At 40.5% G+C, this 22429-nt stretch overlaps 2 protein-coding genes and 1 pseudogene across 2 annotated transcripts in view; all 3 read left to right on the forward strand.

Moving 5' to 3' along the window:
* The window catches only part of ablim3 (actin binding LIM protein family, member 3), a 97554-nt gene extending 94488 nt beyond the window's left edge, over nt 1-3066 (forward strand). Inside the window, exon 23 of the mRNA XM_088344257.1 lies at nt 877-3066. Coding sequence (XP_088200383.1) covers nt 877-990 — 114 coding nt within the window. The 3' untranslated portion in view covers nt 991-3066. The remainder of the gene's footprint in view (nt 1-876) is intronic.
* A 6882-nt stretch (nt 3067-9948) lies between these two features.
* On the forward strand, nt 9949-10701 carry LOC148359145 (uncharacterized; annotated as a pseudogene).
* A 3919-nt stretch (nt 10702-14620) lies between these two features.
* Nucleotides 14621-22429, forward strand: part of afap1l1a (actin filament associated protein 1 like 1a) — a 70315-nt gene continuing 62506 nt past the window's right edge. Inside the window, exon 1 of the mRNA XM_088344317.1 lies at nt 14621-14760. Within this exon, the coding sequence (XP_088200443.1) occupies nt 14739-14760 (22 nt within the window). The 5' untranslated portion in view covers nt 14621-14738. The remainder of the gene's footprint in view (nt 14761-22429) is intronic.

Below are 22429 nucleotides of genomic sequence, written 5' to 3' on the forward strand. Positions count from 1 at the left end.
GAAGCTAAAAGAAATAAATAACAACAAAACTCTGCTGTGCAACAAAGTATGTGACTCAGTATTAGATTACAATTCTGACAGTAAGATTCTGACTGCATTATAAATATAATTAACAATATTACAGCATAAAGTTAGTAGTGTTAAAGCTCAAAAAATACTCTTCCCTTTTAATATTTGAGAAATTGAAAACATTTATTGTATACAATTTCTAGACTTTATTTTAATCATGATTGTAAAATCGCCTTGCCATATAAGATTATTAGAAAAGACATATTAAAGAACAAAAACAGGCAAAATCCACTGATAAAATAAAATGGTCATACAGTAACAAGAAAGAATCCCCCAAAATAATTAAATAACATCTCACAATAAGGAAACATTTGTTAAAATGTTGAACATCAAAACATATATAGAAGAAAGGGAAAAAATCCTCAAATATGATACAATGATGTAGTTGTAGTGGAATAATGAATATTCCTGAGAGACACAATGTGTAATAATAGCGCCTCCTAGTGGTAAAAAAACTATTTATTAAAAAACCCGATATGAATATAAAAAATCAGAAAAAAATACATGAACTACTCTATAAAGTATTTGTTGTCCCCTGGTGCCCACTAACTGCCGTTTGCGTGTTTGGACCTCACACACAATGCATGATGTGAATATGTGAAGTAGTGAAATTGTTATAGCAAGGGATTACTGTATTGGCAGTTATAATTTTGGTATTGTCAAACCATTAATTTGCACGTTTCTTTTACAAAAAAAAATCATGTTGCTCCTCTTTATCAAAATAATGTGAGGAAATTAAATAAAGAATCCATGCATAATTTAAAAAACTGAATGAAATACAAAAAATAAATGTCCGTTCTGTTTCAGCGTCACCTGTCCCCAGAGGAGTTTGTTCAAGTGTTCGGCATGACAATGGACGATTTCGACAGGTTGGCTTTGTGGAAGAGGAATGAGTTAAAGAAACATGCTCGACTCTTTTGAATGCGTCCTTTGAGAACTGCCACGAAAAAAGAGCAACGGACTGCAGAGCTTATTATCCGTTTTACTGCCATGGCTGAGAACCTGTTCTTGATCTCTTCTAAACCAAATTGCGGACACTTTTGTGCAGTTTTGGCCGTTGATGAAAACGATGTCGCGTGTTTACTTGCGGGAGTGATTTGAAAGCAATACAAAATCGCAAATGTAGATGCCATGTTGTGCTTTTCTTTTTCTTGATGGATTGAGGAAGGCATGTCTGTGCCCATCCCTTCCCAAAAAAGAGCTGCTCAATTTTGTCATCGTGAGAATTTCGGCTTTGCCTCGTTTGCTATGCTTCACTTTTATTTAATGTGTGTGCTGCACCTGCAATCTCAGATGCAGTTGACATACATTACCATTCAAAAATGTGGGGTCACATGAGAAATGTCCTTATTTTTTAATGAAAATCACAAATATTTCCAACGCCGATAACAACTAACTAATCCAAAATACACTCCATACATAGTTAACGTGATACGTAACTATTTGAGCTTTCTAAAGCAAATTCTACATTGGTGTACACAGGCCCATTTGCAGCAACCAGCACTCCAGTGTTCTATTGTGTTGCTAATTGCATTCAAAGGCTAATGGATGATAAGAAAACCCTTGTCCAATGATGTTAGCACAGCTGAAAAGTTTAGCTGGTTTGCAAAGCTATAAAACTGACCTTCCTTTAAGCTAGTCCAGTATATGGAGCATCACATTTTTGGGGTGGGATTCAACCTTGAGAATGGCCACAAAAAGAAAATGTTCGGTTTAAACTCGACATTCTATTCTTGCTCTAAGAAATGAAAGCTATTCCAAGCGAGAAACTGCACAACCAATCAAGAGGACCAGTACACTACAGTATGTAGTTTGAGGAAATGCATACCTTACAGGTCCTCAACTAGCTGCTTGGTCAAATAGTACTCGCAAAACACCAGTGCCAACATCTACAGCGAAGAGGCGACTCCGAGATTCTGGCCTTCGAGGCCAAAGAAAAAGCCATATCTGAGACAGGCCAACAAAGGGAAAAGATTAATATGGGGGGAAGACACAGACAATGGACAATTTATTTGATAAATAAAAGTGTTACGTTTACATTAAAAACACAAAACAGTCTGGAAGACCCCAAACTTTTGAAGGGTAGTGTATTACATTATTTTTACTACTTTATTAACGGTAATGGTTTGTGTTGGGAGCTTTTTTTTTTTGCATTATCTCATTTTCTTATTTTTTTTGCCCTGTATAGCAAAATACTGTTTTCCTTTTTACAAATAATAATAATAAAAAGAAACTGATTGATTTTAAATGATTCATATAGTTGAGTGAACTGATAAATGAGAAGATATCAATATATTTCAAACTTGCAAGGAGAACAGGGAGAGAAGTCTTCAGATATAAAAGTTAAACCCCTTCTTATGGCCCTTCCCTAAGCCCTTTTTTATGAAAACTCTTAGTTTACATAAACAGATCTGCCCTTAAGGGTGTGGAATAAAAAAAGCAATATGACTGCCCGGGAGTGACAATGTCGTAAACTGTGCATAATAGTCAAAACAACAGTGTGTAATAATAGTCAAAATAACAACCTGGAATCCTATGCAATATCATTTGATGGTGTCCAATATTTAAAACAGAACAAACTTATCATTTGATCTCCTGGGAAGAGGTATGGCTTTTGTAAACCACTTTAATAATGTTTACATTATTTTAAATTAGTATTTTGAATTTGTGATCAAGGTAAGGTAGAATTATAAATACTGTACCTATAGTTGCTAGTGAAATGACTTAAAACACTGACTATGTCTCTTTCTAAAAATTCAAAGTGTGCAAAATACACATTAGCTGTCCACAGTGGTGTATGATTAACACTATTCCAATTTGTACTGTGTCATGACTTTTAAAATGTGCAATACATTTTACTGAGGACAGAAAACACAGACTGTGTTTGAATCTTGCTCTTTGTTTTCATTTCCATTCATTGTGGCGGTCGACAAGATCCAAAATGTTTGTTCAATCATTTTGTAGCTGCAGAGCTAATAAAAAATTGCTTTGCAAAGATTTTACAATTTTGATGACAGTGTTCTTTTCTTTAAACCATTTTTGTCCATGAAAACAACAGATATATATATATATATATATATATATATATATATATATATATATATATATATATATATATATATATATATATATATATATATATACATATATATTGTGTGTGTGTCTGTTGGTTTTTTTTTTTTTTTTGGGCTTGACCTAAGTCATGGACCCTCCTTCCAAGGGACAGTGAGCTCAACCAGGAGGATATATATATATAATATATATATATATATATATACATACATATATATATATATATATATATATACATATATATATATATATATATATATATATATATATATATATATATATATATATATATATATATATATATATATATATACTACTTCACATATTATATATATATATATATATATATATATATATATATATATATATATATATATATATATATATATATATATATATATATATATAATATTAACGAAGTGCCCTGAACACTCAGGCCTGATTGGGTCATCAGCTGGGGACCACCGGTCATTGATGTTTCGCTCCCCTTTAACCCCAGGACATCTCCCGGTGGCGGAGCAATGGCCGGGAAATCTCCCTGCTAACCCCACTGATGCCCTAGGTGTTGCTTGAAGGCCCTCAGTTCCTGTCATTCCTCCGCAGCCATAGCCAGAAGCTGCCCTTTTCCGCCTCTTCTGACAGCTCTTTAGTTGCTCTTCGGTTGCCAGCTCCTGTGCATCCAAGGTGTCTGAGCAGGCGGGAGATTGAGGAGCCCACAAAAACCCCTGCACCCCACTTCCACTGGGCATACTGTAGTTTTCCAGCCCGCCTCCCTGCACTCGGCTGCCAGGTCTTTGTACTTTGCCCGTTTCCTCTCGTATGCTGCCTCTATTCCCTCCTCCCAAGGGACAGTGAGCTCAACCAGGAGGACTACCTTGCTGGCTATAGACCACAGCACAATGTCTGGCCGCAATGATGTTTCGGTGATCTCCCTGGGGAACTGGAACTGCCTTTTGAGGTCAACTTCCATTCTCCATTCGTTGGCGGGTGAGAGGAGCCGTCCAGAGTGTAACGGGCGAGGGGCATTGGTGTTTTTGCGAACATTGTCGCCAGCTCTTGCAAACTGTATGAGGTTATTTGATGGAGGAGCTGGCTGACTTTGCCTTCTGTCTACAACCTTCGACTACCTCTGCCAGCTTCTTTAGGACGGCATCGTGCCGCTACCTGTAGCGGCCTTGGGAAAGTGCCATCTTGCAGCTTGAGAGGATATACTGAAGGCTCGCATTGATGGTACTACAGAGGGGGCAGATCGCATCAGTGCCAAACCACAGATGTAGATTTTGGGGGCAGGGTAGTGTGTTGTAGGTTGCCCAGATCAGAACGCTGAGCCTGGCTTGAGGGATCTTCCACAGGTCGCGCCACAACAAAGGCCTGTCCATGACCCCTTCCTATGTTGTTCAGATGCCCTGTCTGCTCTGGGAAACCGCTTTGATGGTATGTGTTCGTGCTCAGTCCTTCAGCACTATCTCTTTCATCTCCCGCCTGGAAGTCTTTGACCAGAAGAGGGGCACATCGCTCCAACCAAGACCTGCTCGCCTTGATGTTTTTACCTGCCGATTGCCTGGTCGACCTCTTCTTCTGCCTTCCACCTTCTTCCTGTTTGAACTTTGGTGCCCGCTGATCTAACAAGACAATCGTAGGCCTCGCTCAGATCCATAACCGTCCGGGCCTTCTCCTTCTTGTATCCAGGCTGATGGAATGCAGCGGCAGTTGGAGTATGTTCATATATACATTTTGTGTTGGGGCCTCCTAGTGGTCGCGGGGCCCCAAGCAGCCGTTTAGATTGCTTATGCCTTAGAACAGCTCTACGTAAAGCGGTACCGTTAGCGGGTATGCTATTTTTATTTATCATGTATATGAGATAGAGCAATTCAATTATACTCGATTCTAGGTTTGTAAAGTATATATTGAGGGTCACTGTAACGCCAATGGAGGAAATTATGGCTCAGCTACAGAAAAGAAAGCCATTATTGTTTTTTACCGGATGTTTGAGCATCGGTGGAGTCCTTTTGAGTGGACGGCAGGCAGCAATCTGGCTGTCCCCAATTTTTGTTGCTTGAATTCACGTAAACTAACCATATATGTTTTCCTGCCATTTAACAACTTTGCATATGAGATTTGTAGCGGTGACATGGGCAGCCAACCACAAACATGGATTTTGTGAATGGTAGGATTTGTGTCCCGAGTTTTATTCATTATCTGCACCGCTTATCCACAGTAGGGTCGCGGTGGTGCTGGAGCCTATCCCAGCTGTCTTTGGGCAGTGGGCAGGGGAGACCTTGAACTGGTTGCTAGCCAGTCGCGGGGCACACAGAGACAGACAACTCACTTGCTCATTCACACATACGGCCAATTAACCTGACATGCATGTTTTTTGGAACGTGTGAGGAAACCGGAGTGCCCGGAGGAATCCCACGCGAGCACGGGGAGAACATGCAAACTCCACACACACACATATACATATACACACCGCAATACACTGAGGTACGAAACACTAAGTCACAGTAGTTGCATGATGATTTATTAACAGTGTTGGGACCATCTCCCTACAAAGGAACATGATGACTTTTCGCAGTAATGAGTAATGTAATGTACGGTTCTCTTAAATGCATGGGTCGTCAGGGCAACTCTAGACAACTACACTATACCTGGAGAAAAAAGGCAAAACTTTTTGGGCAGGACCTAGAAAAGGAGAAGGACATCCTCGATTGGTCTGAGGCCGAAATTAATATGGTTATGGATTGTCTCAGCTAGGTTTTAGTTTGCAAACTCTCAAGATTGCGCAGGCCAGCTTAAGAAATATGAATGCTTCACTGTTTCTGCAGGTTCGTGTATACATTTTTATATATTTAGTTTATTATTTAGCTATCTTAAAAATGTTTAGGGGGGTCTATAGCCTACGGCAATTTGTAACTAGATTGTTACTTTCAGCGTAATGCCTTATTTTTGGGTGTCTGTAATTAGGGGGATACCGAATTTACTTTTTAAATATATTACTGTAACAAATAACTATTTCCTCTTTTTGGAAATCAAATTCTTGTAATAAATTAATCAACACTTAAAATACAGTTCTTTTATTTTCATTTTTTTTAGTATTTGAGTAATTTGTTCATACATTTAAATCCACCATGTGTATTATTTGACCACTAGAAGGCACTGTGTTGCCAGGTGCGAGCGAGGGCCAGTGCCACAAGGCACAGCATGGCAGCTGGATGTCAGACAAACATGGCGGCGACGTAAGTGGGGATTCCATAGTGTAAAAGAAATACACATTTTTCGAACTAGTTCACTACTTTCAACTTCCGGCGCCGTCACGAATGGCAGCCACTCCAGCAGCTCCCGTGTTATTTTCGCTACTTTTGTGATTTACTTATTTATTTATTTATTTTTGCTTACTTTATCAGTGCCTTGCAACACTTGGATTACTTTCTATCCTATAGATATGGGTTTCAACTCGCAAAAATACGTATATTCAAGAAACCTACTCCTCGACCTGAAGAACTCTCGAGCCGGCACGGTCCCCCTTTTACCTAACGAGGTGAGGCGACCCTACCGGGGTTGCAGAGCCGGTGCTAAGGTAAAGGCTAAGCGGCGAAGTGGCGATATAAGCCCACGGTACCGTCCATAATCATAGGGAATGTCAACTCCCTACCGAATAAGATCGACGAACTGGCTGTGCTTGTGAAAGACATCAAAGCATACAGGGAGTGCAGCTTGCTTTGCTTTACGGAAACGTGGCTTACGCCTAGCATCACGGACGCTAACATCGCGCTAAACGGCTTCTGCGCTGTTCGGGCTGACAGTGGGACAAAAGTCAGTGGGAAGCGCAAAGGAGGGGGACTGGCTATCTACGTGAACACGAGGTGGTGTAACCCCGGGCATGTAAAAACAAAGATTTCTGCTGCCGTGATGTCGAACTTTTGGCTGTAAGTCTTCGTCCCTATTACATGCCCAGAGAGTTCGGACACGCCATTGCTGTCATTGTTTACATCCCACCGCGCGCTGATGCGGAAGTAGCGTGTGACGTCATCCACTCCGCGGTGGCAAAACTTCAGACACAACACCCGGAGGCTGCAATGTTAATCTCTGGGGACTTCAACCACGTGACTCTTGATAAGACACTGCCCTCTTTCGTCCAGTATGTGAACTGCAAGACCAGGGGAAATAGGACTATTGACCTTCTGTATGCGAATATAAAAAATGTATACAGCGCTAAACCACTGCCTGCCCTTGGAAAAGGAGACCACAACCTCATTCTGCTTAAACCACAGTACAAACCAAAAGTGAGGAGGCTACCAACAACCACACGCTCATTTAGAAAATGGTCCACCGAGGCAGAGCAGGCTCTGAGAGACTGCTTTGGATGTACGGACTGGGATGTCCTGCTAGGGTCCAGCAGTGGGGACATTGAGGAGATGGCAAACTGCACTACTGACTACATTAAGTTCTGCATGGACAATGTTGTTCCTATAAAGACTGTACGCTGCTATGCCAACAACAAGCCCTGGATCACGAGCGACATCAAGTGCCTTCTGAACCAAAAGAAGAGGGCCTTTAAAAATGGTGATCATCAGGAGCTAAAACGAGTACAGAAGGAGCTCAAAGTCCAGCTCCGGAAAGGAAAGGAGCAGTACAGGAGGAAGTTGGAGAAAAAGCTGCAGAACAACAACATGAAGGAGGTGTGGGAAGGGATGAAAACAATTACTGGCTGCAGCACCAAGCAGGGTGTGGATGTGGATATAGATGTGGGGCGAGTCAACCAGTTGAACAACTTTTTCAACAGGTTTGACCACTCCGCCTCATCCTCACCACTGAGTAATGCAGCTGTCCTTCCCCCTCCCCCTCTGGACACTAGCATGGAAGACATCCCCCCACTAAAAAGAGTGCCCAGGTGTGTGGAGAGCTGAGAAGGCTACGAACCAGCAAGGCAGCTGGTCCGGATGGAGTATCCCCCCGACTGCTGAAAGCCTGTGCGTCTGAGCTGGGAGACCCTCTACAGCGCATCTTCAACCTGAGCCTTGAACAGGGGAGGGTCCCTCAGCTGTGGAAAACATCCTGCATCATCCCAGTCCCAAAGAAATCAAGACCTGAGGAACTCAACGACTTCAGGCCGGTCGCCCTGACATCACATGTGATGAAGACCATGGAGCGGCTGCTGCTGCACCACCTGAGGCTACAGGTCCATCACGCCATCGACCCACTGCAATTTGCTTACCAAGAGAAGGTGGGAGTGGAGGATGCTATAGTATACATGTTACACCGATCCATCTCTCACCTGGATAGGGCGAAGGGGGCTGTGAGGATTACATTTTTGGACTTCTCCAGTGCCTTCAATACCATACAGCCTCTGCTACTGAGTAGGAAACTGACAGAGATGGGAGTTAGCTCACACCTTGTAGAATGGATTACTGACTACCTGACAGGCAGACCCCAGTATGTGAAACAGGGGGGCTGTACATCGGACACTGTGGTTAGCAGCACAGGATCTCCGCAGGGGACCGTTCTCTCTCCGTTCCTATTCACTCTATATACATCGGACTTTAAGTACAACTCTGAGTCCTGCTATGTGCAAAAGTTTGCCGACGACACTGCGATCGTGGGATGTATCAGAAACGGGCAGGAGGAGGAGTACAGGAAATTGATTCAGGACTTTGTCCGATGGAGCGACGCAAACCACCTGCACCTAAACACCACCAAGACCAGAGAGATGGTGGTGGACTTCAGGAGAACCAGAACTCACCCGGTTCCTGTAACCATCAAGGGAGAATGTGTAGAATTTGTCCAGACCTACAAATACCTGGGTGTGCAGCTGGACAACAAACTGGACTGGACTGCCAACACAGAAGCTCTATGTAGGAAAGGGAAAAGCCGACTTTACTTCCTCAGAAGGCTGGCCTCCTTCAACATCTGCAAAAAGCTCCTGAAAATATTCTATGAGACAGTAGTGGCAAGCGCCCTCTTCTATGCGGCAGCGTGTTGGGGAGGCAGCGTCAAGAAGAAGGATGCCTCTCGTCTCAATAAACTGGCTAGGAAAGCGAGCTCTGTTGTGGGCAAAGAGCTGGACAGCCTAACAACAGTAGCTGAGAGACGAGCACTGAAAAAGCTGAGGTCAATCATGGACAATCCATCGCATCCACTACACAGCATTATCTCCAGACAGAAGAGCAGTTTCAGCGACAGACTGCTGTCACTGTCTTGTACTACGGACAGACTGAAGAGATCTTTTCTTCCTCATGCCATGAGGCTCTTTAACTCCACCCGGCAGAGTAAAGGCCCACATTAAACCACACCACCTACATTGGATATTACCGAATCTTACTGCAATATGTATTCTGTGTAGCACTATTTAGTTACTCTATATAACATGCTACAGTGGGCATTTGCACGTCACACTGGGTATTTGTATATTGTATTCTTTTGGCTTTATTATTGTACTCTTCTCAGCTCAGGGATGCTGCTGGAAATGTGAATTTCCCTTAGGGGATGAATAAAGTATCTATCTATCTATCTATCTATCTATCTATGTATTTTGCCCAGTGTTCAAATCATTTTTTAAACAATTTTTAAACACTTTTTGTACCACTGGGAAAACACTTCGATTCAGATTCCTACTATAGCAGAATTCTGGACTGAGATTTATTATCTCGAACAGTTGAAAAGTTTCAGGTAAGTATCTCGGACGATTGGCATAAGGTAAGTGCCGCACACAATAGTTTTACAGTCGCGCTGCTGCCGATCGCTGGTGAAGGGCAACCCCTCCATCGGCTGCTAAGACGCTGTTCGGCTTCCGACTGCTCACAAGTGAGTATGGGTTGTTGTAAAGGTTGCTCCCGCTTCCGTTGGCAAGTAGCCCCTCTAGAGGAACGTGTCTGTGAGCTAGAGCAGTTTAAAAGGAAAATGTTAGGTGCCGCGTACCCCACTGCTAGCGTGGGTTGTAGCAAACCTGCTAGTCCGGTTAGCACTAGCCCTAAGCGGCATGCTAATCGAGGTGAGCCAATTCAGACACATAGTAAGTTTGGCCCATTAGCTAATCCCACTCCACCCCGGTCTACTGGCTCCCGCACCCTAGTTATAGGTGACTCCATCACCCGTAACATAAAGCTTAGCACCCCAGCCACGGTTATGTGTATTTCTCGGGCCAGAGCACCCGACATTTAGGCTAATTTGAGGGAGCTGACATGCAAATCTAGACACCAGGGCAGGGCTAGCTACACTGATATAGTCATTCACGTTGGCTCTAATGATACTAAAATGAGGCAATCTGAGATTACAAATAAAAATATTGCTAGGACCTGTAATCTCACCAGCAAGATGAGTCGGAATCGAGTAATTGTCTCTGGCCCCTTGCCTGCAAGAGGCAATGATGAGAAGTTTAGCAGACTAGTCTCGCTAAACCGGTGGCTGGCAAGTTTCTGTAGTCAGCAGGGATTTAGGTATGTGGATAACTGGCCTGCTTTCTGGGGCCGACCTGACCTGCTGAGGAGAGACGACCTTCACTCTAACTGGGAAGGTGCTCTCACTCTTTCTAAAAATATAGATTACTGTTTAAGCCTTCCATGACAGGATACACTAGTGCAGGCCAGGTCACAGGTGATTAGTGAACCTGTAACCACGGGTGTGGAGTCTGTAATGCTAGAGCTAACTAGCGCTATGCTAGATTCATGCAATTCACATAGTTTTTGTAGTTTAGATCGTTCCATTGCCTGCACCACACACCCTGATCTGCACTCTTCTATAGCATCTTCTTCTGTGCTTCTTACCTCTGATTCTCCCTTGTTAGGTGAGGAACGAGAAGATATAACATTATTTTCTACCACTAGTCATCCTGCTACTCCACCTGTCAACATTATTCCTGTGGTATGGAATTCGGGCCGTATCTCCCGTCATGCAAGGCACAAGACCCGGGACTGGCAGTATAATCCTGTAGAGGTTACCATTAAGGTTGCCATTAAGGTTCAAAACTTGAGAAAGGGTTCAGCTCAGTCCACAGTGCTAAAGCTTGGCCTTCTGAATATTTGATCACTAGCCTCCAAAGCTTTACTTGGCAATGACCTTATTAATGAACACAATCTTAACCTTTTTGGCCTTTGTGAGACCTGGTTAAAACCAAATGAGTTTGTAGTGTTAAATGAGGCTTCTCCCCCTAACTTTGTGAGTTCGCACTTGGCACGAGCATGCAAAAAAGGTGGAGGCGTTGCTCTTATATCGGAAGGTAAGTTGAAATTTACTCCTGGTACCCCTAATGTTTTTAAAACGTTTGAAGCACTTGTTATGAGGTCGTTAATATCAACACCAATTTATGTAGTTGTTTTGTATCGCCCACCTGGACCATACTCAAATTTTTTGGATGAATTTTCGGAACTGTTAACAGACTTAGTAACTTATGCGGACAATGTTGTAATTATCGGTGATTTTAATGTTCACATAAACTCCCCATCATATTCACTTGCAATTGCTCTTAAGCTACTGATTGATACATTTGGTTTCAATCAAATAGTTGATGTGCCCACTCATAAAGATGGGAACACTCAAGATCTTGTTCTGACCCGTGGCGTACTAACCTCAAATGTTAGTGTTACCATATACTATTGCCATCTCTGATCACTATCTTGTTAAGTGTGAGGTGCTGTTTAATGTTTACTGTGATAAGGAAAATGTAGGCTTGAGCAGTCGCAATATCCGCCCCACAACGGCATTAGCTTTAAAAGAACTATTACCTATGGTAACTGCAACCTTCCCTTCGTACACTGGGTCTGTTGACTCGCTTACAAACAACTTTACTACTGCTTTGGTTAATGTTCTCTATTCTGTGGCGCTCCTAAGGAATAAATTTCGACCTAAGAAGCATACACCTTGGTTTACTGAAGAAACAGGGTCAATCAAACAAGGTTGCAGAAAACTTGAACGAAAATGGCGTACTACAAAGCTGGAGGTCTTTTGACTGGCCTGGTGTGACAGCTTGCTGAAATATAAAGTAGCTCTTGCCTCAGCTAAAGCATCGTTTTTCTCTAAGATTATTGTTAAACATAAGAATAATCCGAAATTTTTGTTTGACACAATGGCGAAACTTACCAGACAACAACTTAACCCAAGTAGTTCTACTTATTCTGCTAATGACCATATGGAATTTTTAAATAAAAAGATTCAACTAATCAGGAATGAAATTTTAAAAGAACGCTCTGTAACCTCCTCCTATCTCAAAGATGTGGAGGTGTTAGGTAAGGACCGTGTCAGCGGTTGTTCAGAAACATTCTCCAGTTTCAATGATTTGTCCCATGATAGTCCAACACAGATGGTCAGTAGGGCCAAACAAACTACTTGCCTGCTTGATCCGTTTCCAGCTTCACTGGTGAAGGATCTGTTTGGGATCCTAGGACCATCAGTTTTAAATATTATTAATATATTGTTATCCTTGGGTATCGTTCCTACCTTCATGATCATAGTATCTCCCCTGCCAGGTAAGTATGCCGTCAATAAACCCACGCTTAAGCGACCTAACCTTGACCCAGAAAGCCTAGGGTAATTATAGGCTAGTGTCAAATCTGCCATTTTCTGCAAAATTACTTGAAAAGGTCGCTGCACAGCAGTTAAATGACTTCATGTCAGAAAATAACCTCTTTGAAACTGTCCAGTCAGCATTTAGGGCAAATCCGTCTACTGAGACAGCCCTGGCTAAAGTAACCAGTGATCTCCTTTTAGCAATAGATTCCGGTGCCTCAACAAAGCTACTGCTGCTGGATCTCAGTGCTGCTTTTAATACTGTCGACCACAACATATTACTCGTTCGTCTGGAATGCATTGGTATCTCAGGAACTGTACTCTCATGGTTTAGGTCCTACCTGTCAGACAGGATGCAATGTGTTAACTATGGCAATCTGACCACTAAACAATCTAATGTCCCCTGTGGTGTTCCACAGGGCTCTGTACTTGGCCACCTTCTTTTTAGTATTTATATGATCCAGCTTGGTGACATTATCCGCAAGTATAATATTAGTTTCCATTGCTATGCAGATGACACTCAACTGTATGCGCCACTGGAGACAAGTGGACAGTTAAGTTGTAGAAATCTGGAGGCTTGCCTTACTGAGATTCAAAGATGGATGTCACTTTATTTTTTGTGCCTTAACCCAGAAAAGACTGAAATGTTGATTATTGGTCCAGCTCACTGTCGTGAGTTGTTTTCAAACACTAACCTGAACCTAGACAAATGTAATATCACCCAGAGTGACTCGGTCAAAAATCTAGGTGTTATATTTGATCCTAATCTGTCGTTTCAGTCACACGTGAAAAATATTACTAGAATAGCTTTCTACCACCTTCGTAATATTGCGAAGATTCGTTCGATGCTGTCCCAATCAGATGCCGGGGTTTTAATTCATGCGTTTATTACTTCTCGGCTTGATTACTGATGTATTGCTTTCTGGTCTCCCGATGTCTAGCATCAAAAGTTTGCAGCTGGTTCAAAATGCAGCAGCTAGACTTTTGACTAAGACCAAAAAAGTTTGAGCATATTACTCCTGTATTGGCCAACTTGCACTGGCTCCCAGTCCACTTAAGATGTGACTTTAAGGTTCTCTTAATAACATATAAATGTTTGCATGGACTTGCACCCTCTTATCTCTCTGATTTGATTCCCCCCTATGTTCCTGCACGGAGTCTGTGCTCTGAAAATGCCGGTCTACTGGTGACTCTGAGAGCCAAGAAGTCTGCAGGCTTGAGAGCGTTCTCCATCCAGGCCCCGGTGCTATGGAATGCCCTGCCTCTGGAGATAAGATCTGCAATCTCAATGGAAGTTTTTAAACCAAGGCTTAAGACACACTTCTATTCAAAAGATTGTGAACGCCTGCATGGACCAGCTAGCAGAGATGGGAAGCTGCATGGTGGCCATCATAGACTTTCTGGACTAGTTTACAGGCTGGGGGCGTCGCTGCTGTCATGCACTTTCCGGACAAATTTTCAACATGTTACTTAGTGTTTACTATGTTTGTGTACTGTAATACTAAATGTAATTCACCCTGGTCATCCTGAAAGGGGGATACCACTTGTGAGGTCCCTTCTCAAGGTTTCTCTTTTTCCTCACGCTGAGGTTTTGAGTTGTTCCTTGCCCGCATGTTGGTTTAGGATCAGGTAATTGTGTCATTGTAATCCTGTGCAGTCCTTTGAGACATTTTTGTGATTAAGGGATGTATAAATAAATTTGACTTGACCTGACTTAAATAGTACACTCTCCCTTTAATGACAATGTTAAAAATAATAATGATAAAAAAAATATTACTTAAAATATTTTTTCATTTAAATGTAAAAAATAGCCGAGAATAATTTATTTCTAAAACAAAATAATCAACTCAATTGACTTCCTCCGCATTTGAAGCAAATCTTGACTCCAAACTCAGTCGTTGATTTCAGCGAGTCGGTGTTAGGACCAAGGGGAGCAGAAAGCTGCCAACCTTAAAGTTCCTGCTGGCAGCGGCCTACAATAGTTTTCTCAATAGTGAATGGAGCGTCATTCTTCCACACAATGTAGATAGCAAGTGTTCCTCAATGGCGCCTTGAGAAAAAAACATCCTCATGCACGAGTGGCATCTATCAGCTGCAGGATGACTTCCAATTGCATCAAATGTGAGTTGAAAATATTTTATTTTGTTGCCTTTTGGGTTTACCCCAAGTTGCTCTCTGGCAAGTGGGCGTGGATGAGCAAATTGCATGCTTTCGCGTTTGAAACATGATGAAATGAATATTACGTTTCTTGCTCCATTTAATTTTCTTCATACAAGAAAACACGTAGTGTTTGTGTTGGGATAGACAAGCATACAATATGCACAACCGACTCGTGCATGTTGGTTACGTAACGGCGTTATTTTATCCAGTAACGGGGTAATCTAACTAATTGCCTTTTCCGCCGTGACTACACCGTTATTGTTACTGGCGGTCATAAGCGGTGCGTTACTTTGAATATAGCCCCCATTTTTATGTCGTTCAAAAAATAAATAATAAATGTTAATAAATGGACTACAAAAACAACCTGAAGATCAATTTGGGAGCCGAAGGAGTTAGAGTTCCCATCTCGACAACGGACCATTCGAGTTGGACTCACTTTATATTGTTTACCGTTAATTGTTATTTTATTATACTCTTAATCTTTATTTTTGTTGCACTTTAGGTTTAGGCTGAATCTGTTGTTGGTGATGTGCAATAAATATTACGTCTACCTGTTTGTTATTCTCTATTCAATTGACTCAAAATACTGCTCAGAAAATGTATTATTCTTGGACCTACTACTTCTTTTCAAAGTAACGGGAATGGTTGCTTTCCTTGGTAACTCTTTTACTTTAGAGTAAACCAGATACTTACTCAGTTACTCTTTGTAAAGAAGTAGTGAGTAACTATAACTAATTCGTTTTTGAAAGTAACGTGCCAAACGCTGGGTGTAAGTAATTATGTACAGTGTACCTTCAAATACTGTATATGCCATCCAAATAAACAGACAAATAAATAAATCACGTAATTCCTAAATATGTAACATAATTTATTTTTTTTCCTCAATATTTACATTATGCAAATTATTTTGTTATGTATTTAATTTTTTTATTTAATTTGTTGTGTATTTTTGTCTTGTATTTTGTCCTGTCGACTATGCTGTCCTGTCAGCTATTGTGTCTTGTATTTTTGTGTCTTTTGTCATATACTTTGTCGTACATGTTGCCTTGTACTTTGTAATATATTTTTTGTGTACTTTGTCTTGCATTCCGTCTAGTATTTTGGCATGCATTCATTATTTTTTTCATGTATTTTGTCCTGTATTTCTTTTGTGTATTTTGTCATTTACATTGTCTTGTATTTTTTCATATATTTTGTGTTATATTTGGTTGCATATTTTGTCGTGCATTTTGTAATGCATTTTGTTGTGTATTTTTCGTGCATTTATACATTTTCTTGTCATGCATTTTGTCATTTATATTGTCATGTTGTTTTTTCCTTGTATTGTTTTGTGAGTCTTTGCTTGTCTTTTGTCTTGCATTTTTTAGTCTATGTTGTCAGATATTTTGTTTTGATTTTGTAATGTATTTCGTCATGTAATTTGTTGTGTATTTGATTAGGTCAAAACTAGCTCAGTTTATCACCTAGAAGACCTGTTATCTTGGTGTTGAATCCAAACCGAACATGATTATGATTTTACCTAAATTTGTTGGTCACAATTTGTTGAATTTTATCTTTTTCATAGTTCTTTGGTGTTTGGTTCTACCAAATAATAGATGACTACGCCTGTTTGTAGCAAATGACAAAACACACATTTTGTCCGAGAAAACATTAAAGTTGGAAAAAATGTCACTCGATTGTGTTTTAGTATTGACAATCTTGTTTTGTAGTGCTATCCACTGGTCACTTGCAGTAACAGCATGTTTGGTGTGTGGTTTCTTTTTGCCGAAGAACACCTCTCAACATAAAAATGGCCCACTAAAATGATTAATCACTTGATTCCATGCTAAAACCTTCAACCAGCAGACACTACTTTTCAAAAGATTTCAAGAATTGATGTCCCTCATTGTAATAGATTTTATTTTCTTTAGGAATGTTAGCACAACATGATCATGTTTTTTCTCTGAGTAAGAATTTGCTCAATATGTGCAAAGCTGTTGTGATTGTACAGGCTTATGAACTTGAGAGTACACTGAGTTTTGTTTAAATATACAGTGCATCCGGAAAGTATTCACAGTGCTTCACTTTTTCCACATTTTGTTATGTTACAGCCTCATTCCAAATTGTATTAATTTAATCTCTTATCTCAAAATTCTACACAAAATACTCCATTATGACAATGTGAAAAAGTTTTTTTTACTTTTTTTGAATTTATTAAAAATAGAAAACTAAGAAATCACATTTACATAAGTATTCACAGCCTTTGCCATGAAGCTCAAAATTGAGCTCAGGTGCATCTTTTTTCCACTGATCATCCTTGAGATCTTTCTCCAGCTTAATTGGAGTCCACCTGCAGTAAATTCAATTGATTGGACATGATTTGATTAGGCACACACTTGTCTATATAAGGTCCCACAGTTGAGTGTGCATGTCAGAGCACAAACACCAAGCATGAAGTCAAAAGAACTGTGTGTGGACCTGCGAGACAGGATTGTCTTGAGGCACAAATCTGGGGAAGGATACAGAAAAATCTCTGCTGCTTTGAAGGTCCCAATGAGCACAGTGGCCTCCATTATTTGTAAATGGAAGACATTTGGAACCACCAGGACTCTACCTAGAGCTGGCCGGCCTTCTAAACTGAGCGATCGGGGAAGAAGGGCCTTAGTCAGGGAGGTGACCAAGAACCCGATGGTCACTCTGTCAGAGCTCCAGCGTTCCTCTGTGGAGAGTGGAGAGCCTTCCAGAAGGACAACCATCCCTGCAGCAATCCACCAATCAGGCCATTATGGTAGAGTGGCCAGACGAAAGGCACTCCTTAGTAAAAGGAACATGGAAGCCCGTCTGGAATTTGCCAAAAAGCACCTGAATGACTCTCAGACCATGAGAAACAAAATTCTCTGGTCTGATGAGACAAAGATTAACTCTTTGGTGTGAATGCCAGGCGCCATGTTTGGAGGAAACCAGGCACCGCTCATCACCAGGCCAATACCATCCCTACAGTGAAGCATGGTGGTGGCAGTATCATGCTTTTGGGATGTTTTTCAGCAGCATGAACTGGCAGACTAGTCAGGATAGAAGGAAAAATTAATGCAGCAATATATAGAGATATCCTGGATGAAAACCTGCTCCAGAGCGCTCTTGACCTCAGGCTGGGGCGAAGGTTCATTTTTCAGCAGGACAACGACCCAAAGCACAGCCAAGATCTCAAAAGATTGGCTTCAGAACCACTCAGAGTCCAGACTTGAATCCGATCGAACACCTCGGGAGAGATCTGAAAATGGCTGTGCACAAACGTCTCCCATCCAACCTGATTGAGCTTGAGACTTATTGCAAAGAAGAATGGGCAAAACTGCCTAAAGATAGGTGTGCTAAACTTGTGGGATTATATTCAAAAAGACTTGAGGCTGTATTTGCTGCCAAAGGTGGATCAACAAAGTATTAAGCAAAGGCTGTGAATACTTATGTAAATGAGATTTCTTAGTTTTCTATTTTTAATAAATTCAAAAAAAGTAAAAAAAAAAAAACTTTTTCACATTGTCATAATGGAGTATTTTGTGTAGAATTTTGAGATAAGAGATTAAATTAATACAATTTGGAATGAGGCTGTAACATAAAAAAAATGTCGCAAAAGTGAAGCGCTGTGAATACTTTCTGGATGCACTGTATATATATATATATATATATATATATATATATATATATATATATATGATTTTTTTTTTTTTTTCATTTTTCCTTTCCCTCCTCTACGTGTTCTGTGTATGAATGCCAATTTAATTATAATATTTAGTAAATTGAAATTCAACTCGATTGTTGTTGTCACTGTGTTATACTTTTCACTACTGCTAACCTTTTTGTAACCCATTATTATCAGCAAAAAAGGCATTAAAACACACTAGATCACAATTAAATGAGATGTGGTCCCACTCAAACACAATCAGCGCCTATTTACTTAAGAGGAAGAAGAGATTGGGAGAGGGGGCAGATGAGGACACACCATGGCTGTTGGGTCTTTGGGTGGCTACGCCTGTCTTACGCCCTCTTGTGTTAATTTTGTCTATGCTATGCGCATATAAGCCAACCGCCTAATTAAGTTGTAAATTTGCCTTATTTGCGATGACATACATTATCAGTACTTAACAAGGCACTCTAAAGCTCCCACATATTTCAAACTGAGGCTTGCGGTCATCTCTTTATGAATTGCGTCACTCACAAGTGACAACGGGGCACTCTTAAGTAGCTCAAGGCCAGGCTGGCTGTCATCTTAGATACCTCTTAACATGACAGACACACACCACCAGTTGTGCTGTTGTGCTGCAGTTGTGCGGACTCATGGAAGACAACAGGGAACTCTAAACCAGTTACGCTAGCTTAGTTCAATATATTTATAAAAACGTTGAATATTGTGTCAAACAGTTTGAGACTTCAAAGGTTTAACGGTCAGGGAAAGTGCAAAATATCTGAAGTAAAGATGCAGTCTGAGAAGTAGAGAATTATGTGGAAGAAAAAAAGGAGCGGCTATCCCTGTAGAAAAGGACATCTGTGTTGAAATATGTGTAGCAATGATGAATGGAGGCCATTGTCATTGAAGCAAATGGAAGAAATTGCAGACAAAATAATAGACAGTGGGATGATGCTGCATGAATATAAAATAGCTTATAATAAAAAAAAAACTTTGCTCTCTATGTAAATGAGCCGGGATTTTTTTTTTCTCAAAACTACTGACCGGTCGGTCATTACTGGCAACACATTACATTGGCGTGGTATTTACTGTATGCGGCCTGCTGCCGTCATCGTGAGACACGTTTTGACCCTATCATGTGTTCCGAATGTCAACATCAGCATCATAAAAACTTTTTCTAACCATATTTTTGTTTGGGTTATTTGTAGTGCATATTATTTTAATCGTACAGTGGCCCCTCTACATACTGTATAAGATTAATGTATTCCCCAGATAGAGCTTGTGTCTAGAATATCTTGTATCACAAACACATTTTCCCCATAAGACAATAAATGTGTTCCTGGCTGCTAAGTTTATTCTGTTTTTACTATTGAATGCCTGCTAAGGAGTTCGCATAGGATTCCAGTTTGTTATTTTGCCTATTATTCTTGAAAGTTGTTTGTTATTTTGACTATCATGCATTTTTTATATCAGGAGTGTCACTCATTAACTACTCATTAACAATATTGTGAATAACACCGTTATAAATAACGCAGTTACATAATGGCTTTGTCTTTTCAGTATCAGGGTAATCTATCTAACTACTTTTCCCGCTCACGGTAAAAAGTGGTGCGGTACTTTAGCTGCAGAACGGTAAATGCGGCGTGGCCCAGCACACCTGAGGCTGATTTCATTTGTGCAGTTTTGGACTCTTCGTTACGTCTTTTGGAATCATGTCCCCATTTAAAATACCCTGCTGTGTTGTTGGATAGTGATTACGGATAAAATATTTACTATGCACCGAAAGAAAAGGCAAATTGGAGAATGCGGCAGCTCAGGCTTGTGTCATTCGAGAACGAAACGGTACTATGAGCCGGCTTTGTTTTCTCAGGGATTCTGTGCTGTTGATGTCAAACTTGTTGCGTATAAAAAGGTTAAAACTTTGTGTATTTTATCTTCTCTTTTTTTTCTGTTCATATATGAATATTTTAGTTCCTGTGTATTTCACTGTTGATGTTTAAGTGTAAATCTTGCTTTATTTTCCCCCTTTTAAAATAATTAATCATAATACATAATACATGGGAATATACAGTTTCATTATGCTGGCAACTGTGTGGACAGCAAAGTAAGAATTTGATTTTGCAGGGAATCATGTTTTTTTACTGTGCAAATGACAATAAACACTTTGAATTTTGAATCTTGAATAAGAATTGAACAACCTCAAGAGCCTCTTTTTAGTAAACTAAGCTGAAAAAGCCAGTTCTCTAAAAAGAGTTGGAATTCCTATACTACAATGGACCATTCGAGTTACATTTGAATTATTAAACTCATTTTATATGTTTACTATTGTTTACTTCTGATTGTTATTTTATTATATTGTTTACTGTTCATTTTTGTTGCACTTCAAGTGTAAGATATATCTCTTTGTTGCTATTCAGGTGCAAAAAATATTACAATGTATGTCTGTTATCCTCTATTCAACTGAATCCAAAGCTGCTCAAAAAATTATTTATCTTTAAAAAAACGGAAATAGTTACTTCCCCTGGTATAGTTAATTTTACCATGGAGTAACTCAGTTACCAATGCCCAACACTGCTCCTTAATGTATAATAACTCCTGACTGTATTACTGATTCAAGTCGTAATTATTAAGGTTGCAATGAAATAGTATATTTACTTATATCTCATCTCTCATCTCATACCTAAGACTTATAACATTGGTAAAATGGCAGCGCCCTCTGTTGGCTGCGGCTGCATCGGCTCGCTACAACGGGTCAGGTGTATCGACATTTCGTTCTGTGTACATTGTTACAAAGAATGACAATACAAAGGAAATTATTATTATTATCAGCTGCACCGCTTATCCTCAGTAGGGTCGCGGGGGTGCTGGAGCCCATCCCAGCAATCATCGGGCAGTGGGCAGGGGACACCCTGAACTGGTTGCCAGCCAATCGCAGGGCACACGGGGACAGACAACTCACTCGCTCAGTCACACCTAGGGACAATTTGGACCGGCCAATGCATGTCTTTTGAATGTGGGAGGAAACCGGAGTGCCCGGAGGAAACCCACGCAAGCACGGGGAGAACATACAAATTCCGCACAGTAAGGCCGGGAGCTGGATTTGAACCCAGGAGGTTCCCACGACCTCAGAACTGTGCCGCACACGCGCTAACCACTGCGCCGCCGTGCTGCCCATATTTACTTATATATAACATGTTATTATTTATGTGTAACAAAATCTTTTTGGATTTTTTTGGGATACTTTCTCAATTCCACTTGTTGCATCAAATAGTGATTGAACAAGGACGGCATTAGCTCAGGAGGTAGAGCGCTTGTCTTGGGATCAAAAGGTCGCAGGTTTGATTCCTGGCTCCTCCGTGTTATATGTCGAAGTGTCCTTGGGAAAGACACTGAATCCCTAATACCCCCAATAAGCAGGTAGACTCTTTGCATGGCTGACTCCCTATTGGTGTGTGTGAGTGTGTGTAAATGGGTAAAACATTGTGTTGACTTAAGAAGCACTAAAAATGCAGACCATTTACCATTCAACAAAAAATACAGTAATAAGATTATATTAGTGAAATAAAATGCAAGTTTATTTTTAACACTTGGAGGGAGTCCATGGTTTCTAAAAGAGGTGTATGCATCGTGCGAGAGGAGTGAGGGAGCATGAGAGACGATACATGCAATAAAAAACAAACACAACAAGATCAGATCTGTATGGTGAAAAAACGCCCCATAAAAATAGCTGATGATAGCGGTGAGGGGTCTTTAGCAGTAGCTGCTGTAAGTTGTAGTAAATTGCATTTTCTTTCATATTTCAGGAAAGATTTTTCCTCTCCTTCTCGTATCTCAAATGTCTCGTAACTATAGTATTTTGCATGTAAGAAGCCACTGTTTTAACATGAAAAGAAAAATTCACATGGTTTGGTCAAATCCTTTCAGTATTTAATTGAGTGCAAAGCTCAAATAAGTTTAAAGAGATTTTGT

This window comes from Urocampus carinirostris, chromosome 9, assembly GCF_059441175.1.
Source record: "Urocampus carinirostris isolate Australia breed hairy pipefish chromosome 9, RoL_Ucar_1.0, whole genome shotgun sequence".
NCBI classification, from domain to species: Eukaryota; Metazoa; Chordata; class Actinopteri; order Syngnathiformes; family Syngnathidae; genus Urocampus; species Urocampus carinirostris.